The sequence below is a fragment of the Micromys minutus genome (assembly GCF_963924665.1).
Source record: "Micromys minutus genome assembly, chromosome: X".
In the NCBI taxonomy this organism is placed as follows: Eukaryota; Metazoa; Chordata; class Mammalia; order Rodentia; family Muridae; genus Micromys; species Micromys minutus.
Window position 1 is genome coordinate 30155459 of NC_137970.1, and position 19265 is coordinate 30174723.

The following is a 19265-nucleotide window of genomic DNA, read 5'->3' on the forward strand; positions in this document are numbered from 1 at the left end:
AACTAGGGCTTCTGCCTTCCTGATTCACTGTGGCATAGGATGAGGATTCTGTAAGAGGAAGAGTTAGAGCTATGTGGCTACTTGGTCAGCCAATGAGAATGACCACTCACACACCCATCTATAAGTTAGTCAGCACGGGACAGGGGATAAAGATTTTAATCACAAAGCCTAGCTAGGGTACAGATAGAGTCCTCCATGAGGACAGAGGACAGGTGTTTAGTTATTTTATAGCACATGCTTTTAGGAAAGAGTTGTTGATAGGGTATGTACTGAATAGCAATTTTCCCCACTGATCTCTAACACAGGCTTGGCCTTCACAATGTAGTTCTCATGACTCAAATTTTACCTGCTCACCAAGAAAGAAAGAGGCATAGATCTTTAATAGCTTGCAATGTTGGCAAAACTTTCAGTAGGTTGATGTGAAATATTAAATTCCACAATAAAATTTCATGAGGCCACCAAGGAGCACCTCCAGATAATTATATTCATTAATTCAGCATTTCTCTTGTGACTTCAAAATAACTGCTTTTAAAAATGGAATTTGCTTGGCTTCCTGTTCATAATAACATAGCACTTTCCCATAAAAATGTGTGATCAATCAACACTTGGCCACCTAGTAAAAGGAGCCCTTTCATGGCATGCAGATTTCTTTGGGAAAGACACTCAGAGTGATGGGAATCAAGCACATTTGTTAACCTGACTTTGTGAGGTTTTAAGATACCTCTCTGCCAATGGAATTTCTAAACTCTCTCTGGCAACTATGAGACTGAGTTGCTTTTCCCAGTATGACCACCCCTCAACCCCATCACTCCAATATTCCTGGCCAGGAATATATGTCTGTAATGCTATTAGCCAGAGTCAAGGGTCCAGCAGTGACCAAGGATAAGAGCTTTTATCTGTCTGAATGGTAATTTTAGCAAACCAAGATCCCTTATCAATGGTGCATGAACCCTGCTCCACAAGATACCAAAAAAAAGTGAAGGGATTACATAGAAAGCAACAGATATGTGCAGGGTCCTTGATGAACTCACAGTCCACCAACTTTGGGGTACAGGCCAAGACGGCAACAGTAGACACATCATGGAAAAGCCCTAATGTGTTCAATGACTGGGCTGTTTGGTTTTGATTTGATGAAAAACTCCGTACCTGTAAAGTGTCACATAACCCTCTCATATTTCCTTCAAAATGAGATGTTTGGAAGTAATCAAAACAAATCACTGTAATCACCATATTCCAAAGAAAAAGCAAACTGTGTGGGTAATCGGGACTATCGCCGTGACAGACAGCTTCACTGTTCACCGTTCTAGATGTGCCAATGAAGAATTGATCTCATACCTTTCTCTTCTGTTCTGTTTGGAAGTGTTTCTGGTCTTTCAGGAGGTATCTTTTTAATTTCATGTTTTCTCTCCGTGGTACCTAGGAGGAAAAAGCTAATTGCAATCAGAAATGTTTTCTGTATTTATTTAGTTGACACATCTGCATTTAAATATTTATCAAGTACAGCAAAGGCAATAGATTTTTCCCCCATGAGATGGCTGCTGGTGTTATGCAGATCTTAATTGTTCAGAAACATTGCAGAATTCATTTCTAGTCTATGTCATGAAATTGGCTTGCCAGGTGTGGTGGTACATGCCTATGAATTTGGTAGTTGGGAGGCAAGGCAGGATCAATACAAGTTCTAGGCCAACTAGGGTGCATATATTAACTATCTCAGAGAAGCCAAGCAAACATACTCTGGCCTGCAGTCCCTCACTAAGTCCAGTCTCCTAGCCATTCCTGACATAGGTAGCAACACATGTGAATGAAGCAGGCATCTTTCGGGTGAATACACCAACATCAGCTAATTCAGCTTTCCAAACCACTGTCCCAGGCCTGGTGGAATAGAAACTAACCATTCTGGTCATGTGCTATTCACATTCTTAGCCCACAGGCTCTACGGCTCTATAAAGGTCATTATTTTATACCACAAAATTTGGAGTGGTTTCTCATATGCCAACAATATCTACAATATAATTTTAAGCAATATGCAGATTTATTACAGTGGTTTTCCCTAAATCCTTTCTCTGTGTCTGAATTCTTCAAATATTTTATATTTCCCAAAATATCACTTTACATTTCTCCTTTGCTCTTGTGGCCTGCCACTGTTCCCTCACCTGAGGGCCTCATCTCTGCTGTTGGCCTCGGGCATACACGAACCCCGGGAACTAGCTAAATCACAAAAGAGTCCAAAGTACTCTCTGATAGACTTGGATGAGTACCTGACTGCCCACCTGGCTGGCCCCATGGGTGAGTGTTAGGTATTAAAATCATAATTCTAAGGCCCCAAGAGGTCAAAAAAATTAAATTTTCATTGAACACATACTTCATGTGACAACAACCTTTAATGACACTATGCATTAAACGCTGTTTCTGATTTATATTATTTACGTGATATCATCTGGATTCTTTTGGAAAAAGGAAGGAATATGAATATCTATGTATTTCCTCATTACAGAGCAATTCTCAAGATATTTTAGGATAAAAGAGCAGAGAGACCAAATGCTGCTGTGCTTTACCCAGAAGAGATTCACTGCAAATATGGTAAAATTATTTCAAAAAGAATTTGTCTACCACCTACCATGTAGTCTCATTTCTAAAGACAATTCTACTATCTCTAAGAATCTGGTCCTAATTCCTCTATGCTAAGATGCCCAATTCTCAAACTGCTCAGTTCAATGCCTTGGGCTTCAACTGATTACTAAGGGCTCTAGAGAAAAAACATGCGACTAGTCTATTTTAATCTAAGCACAATAAAATATTTATATAGCCAGAGCCACTAGGTGGCAAAATAAAACTGTTCAACGTTAGTGGGAATTGGGGTGGAATTGGAGGTAGAATTAATACCCAATGCCAGCTCAATCTCTTTAATTCTTAACTAGAGCCAAATAAGTAAGAAATATAATCTTAAATAGATTTTTTCCTCTAGATGTGTAGTCCCTTAAAAAAAACCTATTTTTTTAAAAAAAAAAATCACTTCTTAGTTGGAAGTCAGCCTGAACTTCATAGTGAGATTTGAGCCATCCAGTGATAAAGGCCCTGTGTTTAAAAAACAAAAAAACAAAAAAAAAAAACAAGCAAACAAAAAATACTTCTTAATAAATGTGTGAAAAAAATCAAACCTGATAATTTATATCTATTCTTATATTATATGCTATATATATAATTATGGATTTCAAAATTAGAAGCAGCCTTGATTTTATTTTAGTTGTTTCTTGTCAAAATTAATATGTACACAATATCTTAGTGTATATTTGCTATACAATATAATGGGTTTCATTGTGATACATTCATACATGTATGTTATATATTTTGATTGTTTTTATATCCCCTCTTGTTCCTTTCCCTCCTCAGTTGTTAACAAACCACTTAAATAGTCATCCACAAAAGGGGTTTCTCCCCACAGCTAAGAGTGACTATGATAAAGAGGCATTCCATTGGGAAACATGAACTATCATCTTTATGTATGAGAATCTATCATGAAGTGACATCATTTTTCCCTATATTATTCACTCTTAAGATCTTAAACTACACAGAATGAGTGAACTAGATTTTATTTTCAAGACTACAAAATAATCAAGAGGAAAAGTGTCTACGGCTAGAAAACCATCTTTTTGCTGGGGGAAGTGAAGTAAGTGCAAATTTTGGCTAACCACATAGGGCAGACAGCGAAACCCCAGCAACTGTTCATACACAATGACACAATCCCATGAGAAACTGACCATCAGTAAGGACAATAACCAGGTCTTTGCTCCTCAAAAGCAGACTGTTTTTCTTTTTAAAGGACCCAGTTCATTTTATAGTGCTTTCTGGTCATTCTCCTTGAGAACCCCTATTTCTGCACTGTAGTGGAGACACGTTTTACTGATATTGGTTCTTTTGTTTGTGTCTAGGAAAAACGGCAGCTCATTTAAAACTTGCCTGCTGAGACCAAATCACAACCCCCAAACTAGCAGTCTGTGTATCCAAAAGATCTTGAACTCTAATAAAGAAAATTTTACTTTGTGCAAAAGAAAGATAAACATTTTGTTGGCTGGTCCTGAAAGGTACATTACCTGCCCCTTGTTTGATGGCAGGAGCGGATGGAGGTGGCGGTTTCTTGGGTCTCTGAAAAATCAATCAAAATTACACATGAGACTGTTGGCAAGCTGCAGCATCACAGACAGACAGACCACAGACATTGTTTTCTATGAGCAGCATGGACAATTTAGGGAACCTCTCCAAAAAAAAAAAAAAAAAAAAAAAAAGTGAGCAATTCTCTCTAGAGACACCAGCTTTCTTTTGGCACCTCTAAATAAACAGTGAAGCAAATTCAATCGGCAAAACAAAACTCAGACCAACAAATGAAATGCAGTTTCCCCCTTTCTAAATTTATGGCCTTCTAGAAAAGCTCAGTTCAGCAAAGATGGCCTGAAACCAGCAAGCACAATGGTGCCCCTAAGCTCAAGCCACATTTGCAATTAAGATTTAATCGGCTGAATAACAAGTGGTTGAACAAGAGTGACCAGGAAGACTCAAAATCAGATCTGATGGGGCCTATGGAAACTTCAACTAAATGCAGACCAAGAGTCTACTGCAGCCTGGCAAATCCCCGCATGCCTCTTTTTATGCTGAGGAAGGCCATTTGTGAGATCTCTCACACAGTAGCTATACCTTACAACATGTGCTAACCAGGAATGGAAGTGGGTGTTTTGAAATGGTCCACTCTTGTTCTTTAACAAGTAACCTATGGTTACTCCATAGGTAATGGAAGCATCCGGGCGATCAATAGCATTCATCCCTGAACTGCTTTCAGAGTTTGTGAGCTTTTCTTTGTCATCTAAGATTGACTGGAGGAGGGAGATAGACAAAGATAAACTGGCTAAACATCTCAGTGGTCAGAGAACACAGCCGGGCACCACCTTGTCCTGTGATGCTGAGGGCAAGGGGAGAACTATCCAGTGTGATAGCACTAAGGAAGGACACAGGGAACTGAGAGGGTTGGGGTGAGTGCCTCACATCACCATCGACACTCCTTACTCTCTCAAGCACCATATCTTTGCGGTTTAAAGAAACCTACAAAGAATATCTTCTAGATTCCAAAAATGCCATAGTGTGACATTAACATAGGGACCACAAAAGGCAAACACTCTGGCTTACCTTTCTCTGACACCATACTAGGCTGCAGAAAGAATGTTTCCAATAAAATCCAGAGAACACAAGACACACAAGAACACGTGTTCTTGTCCTTATACGTTTATGTGTTTTGATCTGAGGATGGGGCATCATTGCATTCGGGCTCTGAATGCAATACCTTTTCAGCCTAATTCTTCATTAGTTGCTGATTCCACCAAATTTCTCTGAATAAAGGCTATAACATGGTAGGAAAGACAAAGGGTTCTGATAGCTGAAGATCACTACAAATCTCTACTATTAGATGATGACAAGAAACCTTACCTAGTTCTCTTTTCTCACGAATAAATGCCATTAATATTATCTTTCAGCTTAGGAGGAGATAGTTTTGCAAGAGCTAGTAATCTCTGACTTGGGTAACTCATGTAGCAACTCTATGAGGAACTGGTATCAATATCCCCATGCTGCTGTTGAAATAATCAAGAGAAAGTCATTTCTCAAGGTCACCAAGCTATTAAATGGGGTAGAGGGGACTGGGAGTAAAGCTGAGGGCTGTTTGACCCATAGCATGCTGTTAACCACTAGGAAGGCCCCACATTGAGAACAGCCATGCAGCAGGTATAATAGCACACTCATGAAATTCATCAGAGCACAGGCCATGGCACAATGGTCAGATTGCAAGGAGGAAACAGTTATCAAATTGCAGCTACAGTATGGGCTGTAGCACAAGAAAAAGTAGAAAGAGTGGAAAGAAGTAGGTTTAAAGTGGTGGTTTCTGACTAGCAGGATTATGTGTGCACACACTTGGGTATGTTTCCTCCTCATCGTTTCCCTGCACTGTATATATAAGTGCAGACAAATGAACTTTATTAGGAAAAAGCAAGCTGCTCTCAGGACCTCCTGCCCTTGACTTCAGGCCCTGCACTGAGTGGGTGTGTCTGTGACTCAGCCTCTCTCAATACTCTATTCCCTTTGTCAGCTATTTCTAGTTCCCTATTAACTCTGTCCTTCCTTCTATGTCTTGGTATAAACTAGTTTGGGAATGGATATATGTTTATCTAATGCAGTTAATGCTGAAAACTTGCCATTTAATCTTCCTTTACCCGAGGATCAGAGTTACTGCTTAAGTCATGAAACTGACAACACCCTCTGGCCTAATTTTTCCCCACCAAGTCCCAACAATGCCTAGTCCTGAATGTCTTTCTTCTTCCTTGCTGGTTTGAAATATTCTTTTAATTTTCAAGCATTTATTTATTTATTTTGTGTATATGGTAATGTGTGTAAACTTGTTCACATATGCCACAACATGTGTGGGAAGACCAGAGGACAGATTATTGAGAGTAGGTTTTCCTTCCACTCTGTGGATCCTGGGGATCAAACTCAAGTTGTCAGGCTCAGAAGCAAGCACTTTTTCTGGCTGAGACATCTTTCTGGCCCTAGTTTAAAATAACCTATAAACAATGTCACAGAAGCCTCTGTAGTAGAAGCTATTACCCCAGAGACCTTGCCTCAAAATATATGAGGGAAAAAAAAGGTTGAGACAATTACAAACTATGACATTTTCTGTGATTACTGGGCCATGTAAAAAGAAAACAAAACCGAACCAAACCCCAAACCTCTTGATGTTGGGTAAGGTTTGGCCTGTAGCTGATATACAAAGTGTGGCAGGGAAGGAATGGGTGGAAGAAAAAGAAGAGATGAGAAAGGGTGAGAGAGAGGATGGAAATGTTTGTAATAACAGACTGTGTGGAAAGTGATTCCAGAAAATACGCCTGTGGGTGTGGCAAGAGGAGGAGGCAGGGGTATGCATTTATGCCGAGTGTCATGGCCACTACAGAGGCAGTTAGGACACACATTTAAAAGGAGGGGCTGGTTTTCAAGCAGTATGCTAACTGTACTACACGGGACAGATACCAGCCAGCAGAGGGACTTTATCCCCCTCCCCCACCACCCACTTTTGGACTGAGTCCACTTTCTCTGATTTTAGTAAGTTCAGCTGATTATAATTATGTCATTTTCTCTCCCCCCCAACCCTTCCACATCCCCCTCCTTGCTTTTTCAAGACCCATGTAGCTCTAGACCACCTCCTCAAATCTTGGAAGCACTGCACTTGGGCCCACTTTTATATTTGAACACACCAAACTGGGCGATGAGAACAGAAAAAGCAGAGCAGCAAACCCCCAGCAAAAATATGGCAAACAATAAAGAAACACAGCAGTTGCCGATTCTCCAAGAAGTAGAGATGAGTAGACCCAGAGTTGCTTTTCCTCAAAATGTTCGACTGCGGCTGGCTGGAGAGAATGGTACGAGGAACCCAGCAGGTTCAGCAGTAGGCACAGGGATTCTCAGTGGAGTTTACCAGCTACATACTAACTGGCTCCTTCAACTCGGGCAAGGATTTAAAGTCCTGCATTTTTCGAGGCAAGCATTCCATTTATTCTCTCACCCCTCTCTCCATGGTGAAAGACAAAACCCCAGTTCCAAACTTGGGTGCCTTTAGGCTACTCGACTTGTAGGTAAAAGCTGAAAATAAAGCCATGGAAGTAGGGCCATGAGTGATGGGAGGAAACCCTCTGCAATGGGGCTGATGCTCAGGGGGACTGCAGCAATCAGCTGGTGGCAAAGAGTGTCTAGAATGCCTTGGCATTCAGAATTGATTTTTTAAAAAACCAACAAGAAAATTCCAGTAACAACAATAAAATCCAGAGAGTTGACATTTCCTGAGTTGTACTAGAGTCTAAAGCCTTCTGTGACCTCATGTATTTAGGACACATATATCTAAGTATGTGTATGTTCACCACTGACTGCATATGCTTCAAACGGAAATAACCTGTCATTCTTCAAAGGACAAACCAGCTACATTTGATTATTACCATTACAGTACCAGGAAGGAAACATATCTGAATGTTCCAGAGCATGGAGAGCAGGAAGGCAAACTGCTTCCTGCTGAAGGATTTCAAAACCGACTCTGCTCCTTGTTTGACAAGACTTGCCTGTTCCCACCCAAGGAGCCTGTCATCTGGCTCAACTGCTTTTTCCTGGCAGGAACTGTAATCTGCGGCTTCGCTTAATGAACCAGTTTGTAGCTCCTCCCCTCCAAACCACCGAGATGTGCTTTGTTAAAAAATAATCAGAGGATAGACCGTGATGGTTAATTAGGTATAAAGACATGCTTAGCCAAACTGCTTAGCCAGTTTGATGATGCCATAAAAGAACACCTCAATCTAAGTAATTTATAAAGAAAAGAGGTTTGTTTGGGTTCTTCATTTTGAAATTCCAAGAATGTAGTGTTAGCTTCTGATTGGCTTATATTAAGGTTTTTACTTTCCTACTACTTCAGCTCCTGCCTGAAAGTGGGAGGAGCAGAAAGCACAGACAGACGCAGCACACACAGGAAAAACTTAAGCATGATCCAGGATTGCAACCTATTTTCATGAAAACTAATTCAGTCTCAGGAAAGTTCACCAGGTCTCTTCAAGGACATACTAACCAGGGGAACTGAGAGGAGTGAAGAGAGGGCAAATTGTGGTACTGCATGATAGAATTAATCAATTCATGAACCTATCTCTTTGTGCTTTGTTTCCCGTGGTGGGAATTAAACTTAGCATTTTGCATATGCTAAGCAAGCATTCTACCACTGAGCTATAGGCCCAGTCCCTAAGCACTCCTTATAGATTCAGGTTATTTCAATACCGTACACGGGCTACCAAGCTCCAACTCGAATTTGGACAGGGCTCAGGACTATTTGAATCCTAATGCAGAATCAGACTTAGGGGAACACGTAAGCAAAGTGGTAGCTCAGATTTTTAGCAACTCTGGACCTTAGAAAACATGGATGGAGATCCCATGTTCTAGCTAAGCAGAGAGACTGGAAGGGATACAAATGGATTTTACTAGACCAGGGCGCCCATTACAATTGTAGAGAAAGATGGGAGGCTCTGCCCTGCCATTACTGCACCACCGTATTTGGAGGACCCACTACACTTGGAAAGTACGGAGCTGGGAGAACAATCTGAGTGATACTAATGTCAATAATTGCTCCTCTTTACCCTCCAGAGTTAAAACAACTAGCAGCACTGTCATCTGCACAGGATATCCCAGGGAACTATTATATAACTTCCTCTTGGGAGACTCTCTTGCTCCTTTCTTATCTCAGTCTCTAGCCACATGGTATGCATCTGTAGTCTCTCTCGTGGTTCCATTAATCCAAATGGATGGCCTATTAGGATCATCTAGGCTCTGGAATAGAATTTCCTCCTAATAGGTTATCTCAGCACATTCCTTCATTCTATCCAGCCCACCCTATAAGTGAGAACTTAATTATATATCCAGATCCCATGTCTAGTGGAAGGACCTGGGCATCCCTTTGTTGAGAAAGTGGAATGTGACAGGAGTCAGCTTTATGCATCCTCCCATCCTTCTTCAATGAACAGGAAAGGAAGCACAGAGGAAAAATCAGGCACACTTGACATAAGACCAAAACACAAAGAGATCCTATATATCTGTTAATTTTATACCGTATATACTATAGTCATGATGAAGGTGGAGGTTGGGGTGTCAGCTCAAAGAGGTTCCAACTGGGAAATGAAGTATCAGCCCTATGGATAAGGATGTGACAAATGAGCTGTTCAACTGGGAGATATAGGCTCTAATACTGCCAGGGAAAGAAGAGGTAATACTATCTGGGTGGCCTGAGGAAAGTTCACTGAGGCTATATCAATAGGCCAAACTTAGGTGACATAAACAACTTGACAACTTCACTTCCTGTGTATGAGACCACCCAGAAAAACTGAATACACCAGACAGATATGGTGTGTGTGTGGGGGGGGGTTATTTTCCTAAAACTGGTTATTTGGGAGGGAACACATATTTATTTTTTGTAATTTATTGGCCACATTTAGAACTTAGAAACATTATACGAGATCTCTGAGGGCTAATAGATGTGCCTAGGGATGAGAAAAAATATTGGCTAAGAACAAATTTATAAACTGGGTTGTCATTATATGGGAGCTCCTAAGAACTGGTAAAAAGTAGTCAACTAGTGCTATAAAACCCATCTGTGGTAATTTAAGCATCATGGAAACTCCTTTTGTATAAAAGTTTGAAATCTGCAAAGGTCTGATCTAGAACAAATTTATGAGGACGTATACTCTGTGCCTACAGAGCTATAACTGAGAAAGTAGGAAATTAAAGGATTGTATCAGAGTGCCTAGAGGTTGTTATGAATAGGAAGAATCTTGTCAGTAGTTATTTTAAAACAATCAATTCATTCACTCAGACATTTGTTCATTCTCTGCCTGCCTGCCTGCCTGCCTGCCTGTTTCTCCCCCCAGCCCCTCACACAAATGCACAGACCCGTGCACTCACACGGAGGTCAAAGGAGGTCATTAGGTACCTGCTGACATCGCTCCCCATCTCTTCCCTTTGAAATAGAGTCTCATGTTTCCTTGGATAGGTTGGAATCCAGAAACCCTCTGGAGACCCTCTTGTCTCTGTTCTTCTCAGAATTGGAGTTACAGGCATGTGAAAGATGCCTGGCTTGATTTTGTCTGTTGGTTGAGACATGGTTTCACATAGCCTAGGCTGAGTTCAGATGCAATATATGGCCACAGATGAACTTCTGATCCTCCTTGCCTCTATCTCCTGAGTGTTGGGATTATAGGTGTGCAACACCTCACCCAGACTATGCAGTGTTGGGGCTCAAACTTAGGACTCTACATCCTGGACAAGCACTATGCCAATTGAACTGCAATCCTAGGCCCTAGTCAGTGGTGAATATGGGAAAAACAGAGCTGTCGAAGCCAACAGAACGCTGCTGTTGCAACAGTTGGGTTTGGCTGAACTCAGCATATGGCTCCCTTGGCAAATGTTCTCCTTCTGTGTGTGGAGAGAGCCTTAAGCTATACCTGCCTGGCTTTTTCCAAGAAAAGTTCACTCCTCTCACATGGGCTCTTTGCCTTCCCAGAGAAATCTGGAGTTGTCGTTGTTAAACCTGGATCCTAAGAAATTAGACCCACAGTGGTGGGAGCAAATGCCCAGGGCAGGAAGATCCTTGTCTTCAAGACTGGCTAGTACTTCTCAATTCTTTTTGCAATTAGTAAGCTGGCAGCCTGCTGCCTGCATAAGCCTGGGAGTGGGCAAAGTGAGGCTAAGTCACAGTGGCAGAGACAGACATCTTCAGGGCAGATTTCTAAGTCCTGTGGCTGAGAAGCAGATGTTTCACTGTAGTATATTCACTAGAGAAACCCTTGGAGGAGCCTTAGAGATGTCCATTTGGGACATGATACCAGCTCCAAAGAGCCCATTCAGAGAACATGTACTTGAATAGCCCTGCAGTTTCTTGTCATCTGACTTCTTCTCTTAGAAGGTACACAACCTGAGATGTTCTTGAAACATTATCCTTCAAACGACAATCTTTCCAAAGATTGAGCTTAACCTTTGTCTCTTTCTAATGACACCAGGATGCTGTTTCTGCTATTTGGAAATCAGTCCTAGTTCCCTGTTACACTTCACTAACAATGACAGTGCATGCACAATTGAACATCAGGATGGAAAGATGAAATATTCTGAGAGCTCTCAATTGTACTGTCAAGGCTCAAAATAAACAGCGATTGCATCTAGGTTCTCTCCTAAATAGCTTACATAATTGCTTTAAAATATGCACCACGAGATCAATGAGCATTCTCTCCTGGAATACCTTGAGGAAAAGCCACAGAATGCTTGTCATGCTGGAGAGAGTCTGCTGAACATTCTCAGGAAGAAAGTTCACCAGGAATTGCCAAAGACCTGATGGTGACTCTCTTGAGTCCACATCCAGGCAGAAAAGATGCCAGACTCAAAAGCATGCCCTGATGATGCCTAATGAGTCAAGAAGCCTGCTGTGGAAGACATGCTTCTGCCTATCCTGATCACTGCAGACTGCCCTCTTTTCTAGATGAATGACTGTAACCCCAGTCACTGGCGAGACAAGATGACATTTGCTGAGATTGGTGGCAGAATGTCTCAGACAGCATAACCTACACAGCATCTTCATGTTGATAATTATGATCATCTTTATACTGTCAATTTAGCAAGTGGCATCTCTTGGCCCAAGCAGTACTGTAGGTGCAGCAGTAGAGGCTGGCATAGCTATGGATGCAAAGCTGTCCCATTGCTTTCATGAGCCAGTGGGAATGAAAAAGGGATTTTCTACTTAGAAATTTCAAAAACTTAAATGTCACATTAGACAATGCCTTTTCAGCTATCTGAAAATTACTGTTCAGTTATCTGACAGGTATGACTATTGTATCCCTAAAAGTGAGTTTTCTGCTTTGGGAGGATGAAGTTTAAAAGAGGTGATGGCTGCTTGTCTGAGGTTGCAGAGATGCCCATGGGGCTCTTCAAAATATGCATGCCTCAACAAGGAGACCACGCCATGTCCTCTCAGTACTAACAACCTAACTCTCCTGCTTCCCTTAAAATCTTATGTAACAAAGAACATCTAGAACAGTACACTGTGGATAGAGTCTGTTTCGTATGAGTGAATTCATGGCCCTGGCAAAATAAGACTAAGAATTTAAATACAGAGCACCACAACAGAGCCAACTGTGGGTTTTGCTCATTCATTAGAATAAACATTGTCTAGTGTTTACCTTAGTTTTCAAAATTGTGCTCCTGTCAGCATAAAAATGACAACTATATGAAGGAAGGCATATGTTGCTTAGCTATAGTTAGTCATTCCATGATGTAAATACACAATAACCTTTTGGAATCGTGTTGGATTGGTTACATGATCCCCTATGGACACAAAAATCCACTGGTACTATGGTCCTTAATATAACGGTGTACAGTTTATATATAACCTAAGTTCCTCCGTTTATTATAAAATCATATCTAGATTATTAGTAAGTGACTGTTACAGGGTACTTTTAGGGAGTAATTCTTTAAGTTTGTGTATGTTCAGCACAGACAAATTTTTAAAAGCTTTCCAGCCTATGGCGGTTTAACTATGGATATGGGGGAGGGGATACTGCAAAACATCATGTTACATGGTCAATACCTGCAATTGCATCTTCCAGCTTGCCTTTAAAGGTGCAAATTATACTAACTCAGTCTGAACTAGTGAGATAACAAAACCTAGCAGAGTGGCCAAAGGAGGAGACTCACAACAAAGAAATCTTCCAGACTCAAAGATGGGTGAAGGAGGGTACCACGAACCATGTGGATAGACCTGTGTCCCACTCACCAAGACCCAACCACAGGGAGAATCCTTCAGAAACCTTGCAGGTCATGCTGCCCAACTCTTGAGTCAACAAGGACAGCCACTGTATGCTTCACTTCTATTTATCTACTATGAAGGCCATCCCAAGGAAAAAATTCCAAAAATACTGAGGGAATGACTGAAAACTCAAACACAATTTTCAGACAACAGATCCAGGAAAAATCTGAGAAATAGCATGAAGAGTGTGTGCTTGGTTATCTCTATAAATACATTTTACATGTCACTGGGTATCTTTTTAATGGCTGCTCATCAATACTCTTAGCCTCATTTAGATCTCCAGGAAAATTAACCAAGATACCAAGATACTGAGTTGATTTGGTCAGCTGAAACAAAAAGAACCAGAGTTACTATGTTAACATTATCTCATAGTTGTGGCTAATTTCTCCCTGCCCTTAGAAATAGTAAGTATAACTACTAGAATGGTTAAAGTGTACAGGAAAATTTACCCACTACTGGATACACTTTGAGGCATCTCCCAAGATTATGCCCTTAAATCATCAAATGAGTTTGAAATCCAAGGCCAAGCTTTGAATACACTTGTAATAGCTTGCTTTCTTGGACTGTTTATGCTAGGAATATGTTGTAGTTTATATAGGTCAATCCCTCTTGGTATTTGAACCAGAGCTCTGGAGAGCCTAAATCCTACTTCTTCAGGCTTTTTTTGGAACCTTGATACTCAATCTGCGATCAATGGACCAGCAGTGTCAACATTACCAGGGAGTTTGTTAGAGATGTAGAACAATATTACCTTTTAAAATAAATACATCCCATTCATCTAAATAGCTTAAATACCATTAGGTAGTGATGTGACATCTCAGGAATGATAATGTATCAAAGTCGATGTGATGGTTAAAATTGTCAACTTGACAAGATCCAGACTCACTTAGGAGACAAACCTTGAAGCATGTCTATTACGGAGTTTCCCTTTGGTTCTTGGCATTCCATATGACCTGCTGTGGCTATGATGGACTACATTCTCCAACTGTGAGCCAAAAAAAAAACCCTTTCCTTCATAAGTTGTACCTGTCAAATATTTTGTTACAACAACTAGAAAGGTGAATAACCCAGTCAGGTTTAGCCTGGTCCAAGAACAGAACGCTCCCTGGATGTAAAAAGGCCCCAGGCCAGAAATCAGGCAAAAGCTTCAGTAAAAGGCGGTGAGGTACAGAAGAGGATGGGTAGATGAGCTCAAATAGCTATCCCTTCATACTGTAAAGAACTTCCCGTTCTCACCATTTTTTGTTACATCATTAGCAGAGAAAAGAATACACAAGGAGTAAGGCAAACAGCATCCATCATCAACCAATTCTCACAAAGAAAAAGACAACCTGGGTGAGACATATAAATATGCATTTAAGTATATGCATACACACATGCAAATATAAAATAAAATTAGCAGGATGTTCTCTCCATTCTTAGTCTCAAAAATATAATGTTCAGCAACTTAAATATTGGCTACTTCAGTACCACCAGGGACTACGCTAGATAAAACAGGAGGTATTTTCTTACTATGTAGAACAGTCAGGGTTCTGACAGCTTTCCTGGGAATTTCAATGTGCCAGGTACAGCATTAAGTGCTCTATATACATTAAACTCTGGATAACGTGCGCCGGCTGGTATGATGGGCTTGTCCAATGGCAGCCAGGGGCTCAGAACCCAAGCCCATTAAATATTTAAATGTCACCTCTCTTTTATATCAAAAGATCTCTACCTTCCAAGTCTCATCATGGAAGCCACAGTTCTGACAGAAAGGGAGACACTGAGATCAAAGCCAGGGAGACTTACATTCCCTTCCTTGTCAAAGTCCGGTGGAAGTAACTTCACGAAGTTGTCAGGAAACACTCCTCGTCTACCATTGAGCTCTCCTTCCCACCAGCCTACATCGATGCAGTCCTAGAAACAGCACAATAGAAAGGAAGTCATGTGTGGACAGAAAGGTATGTTGTAGAAGCTCTTTTTATTCTTTCTTTTCTTTGCGGTACTGGGGATGGAACCCAGGGACCTATATGAACTAGACAAATGTTCTGCATTTCAGGTACACGCCCAGCCCAAGCAACCAATTCCTTCAGGGTGCTATCAATGTGACAATGTACTAATTTAGTATGGACTTCAAAGTCATAGAGTTCAAATACATGCTGCCCACTAGGATTCAAAGCTTAGCTGGTATTTCAGATGCCCTGAATCTAGTCCCCCTTTCGTTTGTTTGTTTTGAAACTTCATTTTGTTTGTTTTTGAAGACTGGATTTCATGTAATTCAGACAGGCCTTGAATTATTGATCCTCTTGACTCCACCTCATGAGTACCAGGATCTCAGGTGTGTGGAAGCCATCATATCCAGCTTAAAGTTGTCTTTTTTATTTCCTTAAAGATGAGAGAATATGCATTTTTTTCATTGCAATTTTACTGAAACAACAGCATTTCATTAACTACAAAGGTGGCTTAGAAAATACCACATACACAAACATCCTTTTGGATAGATTGCCACTATGCTTGTCAAACTTAAAAAGGGCTTTGTGACAGCCACCAAGAATAGGAAAAATGTTACATTTTACTCAAGTTCACTAGCATACAGGTTTCCTTCACCTTTTGATATCAACAGAGCATAGATATATCCATAACCCATTCACCATAACCTAGTCAGCCATTTTGATCTCTTTGAATATTTTCTATTCCATCCGCCCATTAGATGCTTCTTCAATAGCTATGCTGTGCTGTACACCGTGCCAGTGGCTGTGTAGAGGGCACTGAGCAAGATTTGTAAGAACTTTACCTTTTCCAGGCTTCCACATGAAACCCTTAGTCATGTAGTCTCAGGCCACAGAACCACTCACCCAGTCTTTCTTCTTTGCAAATCATTGGAAGTAAACTTCCCTAGATCCTTTGAGTACAATAGCCATTCTGTGATCTAAGCCAAGACTCAACCTACAACAAAGCCCCCTATTGCTTTCTGGTGCATGTACAACATACACACTACTGTCAAATAGGTATGATACCCTTGAATTAAAATAAAGTTGCTAATGTCTAGCTGTAACCAAACAAAATGAACTGTGCTGGTAACACAGGCCTTCAAGAGTTATACTCAAAGTATGATGATAGTCAAGAAAGAAAGGAAATGCTACTCAGGGGTTGTGGAGATACTTTTTCATCCTCTAAAACAGGAATAGAGACAAGGATAAGAGGGTTCAAGAACTAGAGGGCCATGGATTTGTGGTTCACATGGGTCTTGCTAGAGTGGACATTCCAACAAGATGGGATACACATTATATTTTTTTGACCTTTTTGCTCCTTAGCCCCTTGAACAATGGTGCCCCCCCATGATGAATATGCACTTTGATGAAGACTCTAACTCAGATCTGTAATCTCTTGCAGTCTGATGTTTTGATTATGCAGACAATTCGGCCTAACCCCACTGAAGGTGAAATCATCATCTTCCCCTCCCTTGTGATATTGATGACAAGGGAGAAGTTGTCCTTTAGAAAACTATGCAGATTTTGGGGATCATATTTGGTTATAAACTGAAAAATCTAGACCTGGTCAACCCCATAGAATGCATATATAAGAAGCACCAAGTTCAGATTTACCCAGAGCAAAACAAATGTTGAAAACACTTCCAACAAGAGAGAATGCTGATCTTTCTGGAAAGTTACAATAAGTTCAGGTAAAAAAGTTTGGTTCTGTCCCTTGTCATGTCACCCTCTAAACAATCTAGCATGACTCCCCAAATAAAGGATTGTGGGAGCATGGCTTGATGTCTTCTCAGGAGGTTATATAAACACCAGAAAACCTTACAAAGTAGGCAAAGGGCGTGGGGGTGGGATTTCATTATGAATCAATCCTTAGAAATTCAGTCTTTCAATCTTGCTTCTAAGGATAGTCCTGAAACATTTCCTCCTATCCTCTCTTTCTGCATGTGTCCTTAACTTCAAAACTCAGATTGAAATGTACTTTAGGCAGACAAATCTGATGATTTTCTTCTTTTCCCTAATACTTGGTTCTGTGTTAATTCATACTCAACCATACTTCATTCAACAAGTATCTATTAAGTACAAAAGCACATTAAAGTTCTGTTGGTATAAAACTTTAAGTATGCAGTTTCATGATACCCACTCCCTGAGCCTAGAGATGCATGTGGAAAACATACATGCAGAATCCTACAGTGTCGTTTGTGTAATCGTTCTGGTGTTCTGGTATGAAAACAAAAAAAAAAAAAAAAAAAAAAAAAAAACAAAACCAGGATTCATTATCAGCTTTTCAAATGATCTCAAATCTTTGTATGCGAGGAGATTTGCTTATTCGAGGACTGGGCTTGCCTTCTCTTTTCATTTTGGCTCATCTGATACTGAATCATATCCATTAAACACATCCAAATTTTGATTAGTGCTACATTTCTTTCAAAGTTCCTAAGTGGTACAAAACCATTTTTCACTTCAGCTTCAATAAAACAATACCCCAACAATCATTTTATTTCTTATGTGAGAAAAAAAATCCCATGTAATATGTAAGAGACTATCCAGCATTACTTGAGAACTGAAGCATCTCTACATGTGGAAACCAGTACATAACAATGACATGTTTATCATGTCTCTAAGAGCAATGGGTTCAATGTATTCAGTGGGCTATCTAAACGCTGCTCGTTAAGGAAAACACCAGCATATAATTATCATGTAATATAAAGCAAGAGCCAGAAAGTGCAAAGGACAGACACAATATGTCTATTGTTCTGATGAGTATAAGAATAAACACAAGATCCATGGATGAGATCAGCAGAGACACAGAAGAAAACTGCCAGGGTGGCTGGGGATGGAGAGCAAAGGAAGGAGGCTGCTATAGAACAGGCACCAGGCACGGGGTCGGATATGCAGAGTGGGTTAGCAATTTACAGACAACCAAAGCATTTTCCTCCAGCTACAAAGTTAACTCACAAGAAACCAGAGTTGGGATGGGGGGACTGATGGCAAAGTGACAAGTAAAAATAAGTCCTTTACCACACAGCAGACAAAGAACTAGGTTTTTGATGGCAGCGATGAAGAGAGAATTATTCATATGAGGACTCTTCACTTCCAGAAGTACAAAACAGCAGAGAATTCTATTTATTTGAGGAGCTAAGAAGTACAGGATAGGAGAGTAATTCAGGAGTGAGAGAGAACTATCTTGTCCTCATGGGACTCTCAAGCTTAGAGCCTCATGGGAGAAGCACACACAGTAAATCCAAACATCAAGGAAACACTGTCCTGGAGGTTTGGCTAGATTTAAAAATAAGTAGGACTGAGGGAAGCTGGGAACCTTTTGGGGGCGGGGAGGGGGTGGGGACCGTGAGGAGTGAGGCCATGAGAAGGTTAATGGCTGGATCACAGAGCATGAAGAAACGGAAGCAGGAGAGCAGGAAGCTGATCATGGCAGCGAGCATCCAAGAACTGGAGCTGAGTGCACAGACCAGAATCTACAGCAGTTATCTGAGAGCCAAAGCAACCTAGTAGTGACAGGGATAAGACAGAGAAATGGAAGGTTAATGGCTCATAAATCCAAACCATCTTCAGGGTGAAAGTGATTATGTCCTTAAAGCAAGAACCTAGTGAATTTAGGAATACATGCAGTAGCTGACCATTGAGGAAAGAGGCAATGTGACCAAATTACTGTGATTTATGTCCAAGGCGTGGCACTACTAATAATGAAAAAAAAAGGCATAGACCAAGATGCCAGGCACTCTATCAGATTTTCAGTGTCTAAGAAGGAAAGGGCAGCACTGGCCTGTGGATGAAGCAGATGGTAGAAGGGAAATAAAGAACAGCCACTATCAAGTGGGGCCCACCCACGCATCCCAGAATAGCGATGAACACAGTCTAATGCACGTATATGT

The 19265-nt window shown here is 40.8% G+C and overlaps 1 protein-coding gene across 2 annotated transcripts in view; it reads right to left on the reverse strand.

The window, feature by feature from the left end:
• SH3KBP1 (SH3 domain containing kinase binding protein 1) overlaps positions 1 to 19265 on the reverse strand; it is a 338970-nt gene that overhangs the window by 55592 nt on the left and 264113 nt on the right. For both annotated transcript variants that reach the window (XM_080909667.1, XM_080909666.1), the window contains exons 9-11: positions 15194 to 15301; positions 4092 to 4143; positions 1336 to 1416 (exon numbers count right to left, since the gene is read on the reverse strand). In XM_080909667.1, the coding sequence (XP_080765793.1) occupies positions 1336 to 1416; positions 4092 to 4143; positions 15194 to 15301 (241 nt within the window). The remainder of the gene's footprint in view (positions 1 to 1335; positions 1417 to 4091; positions 4144 to 15193; positions 15302 to 19265) is intronic.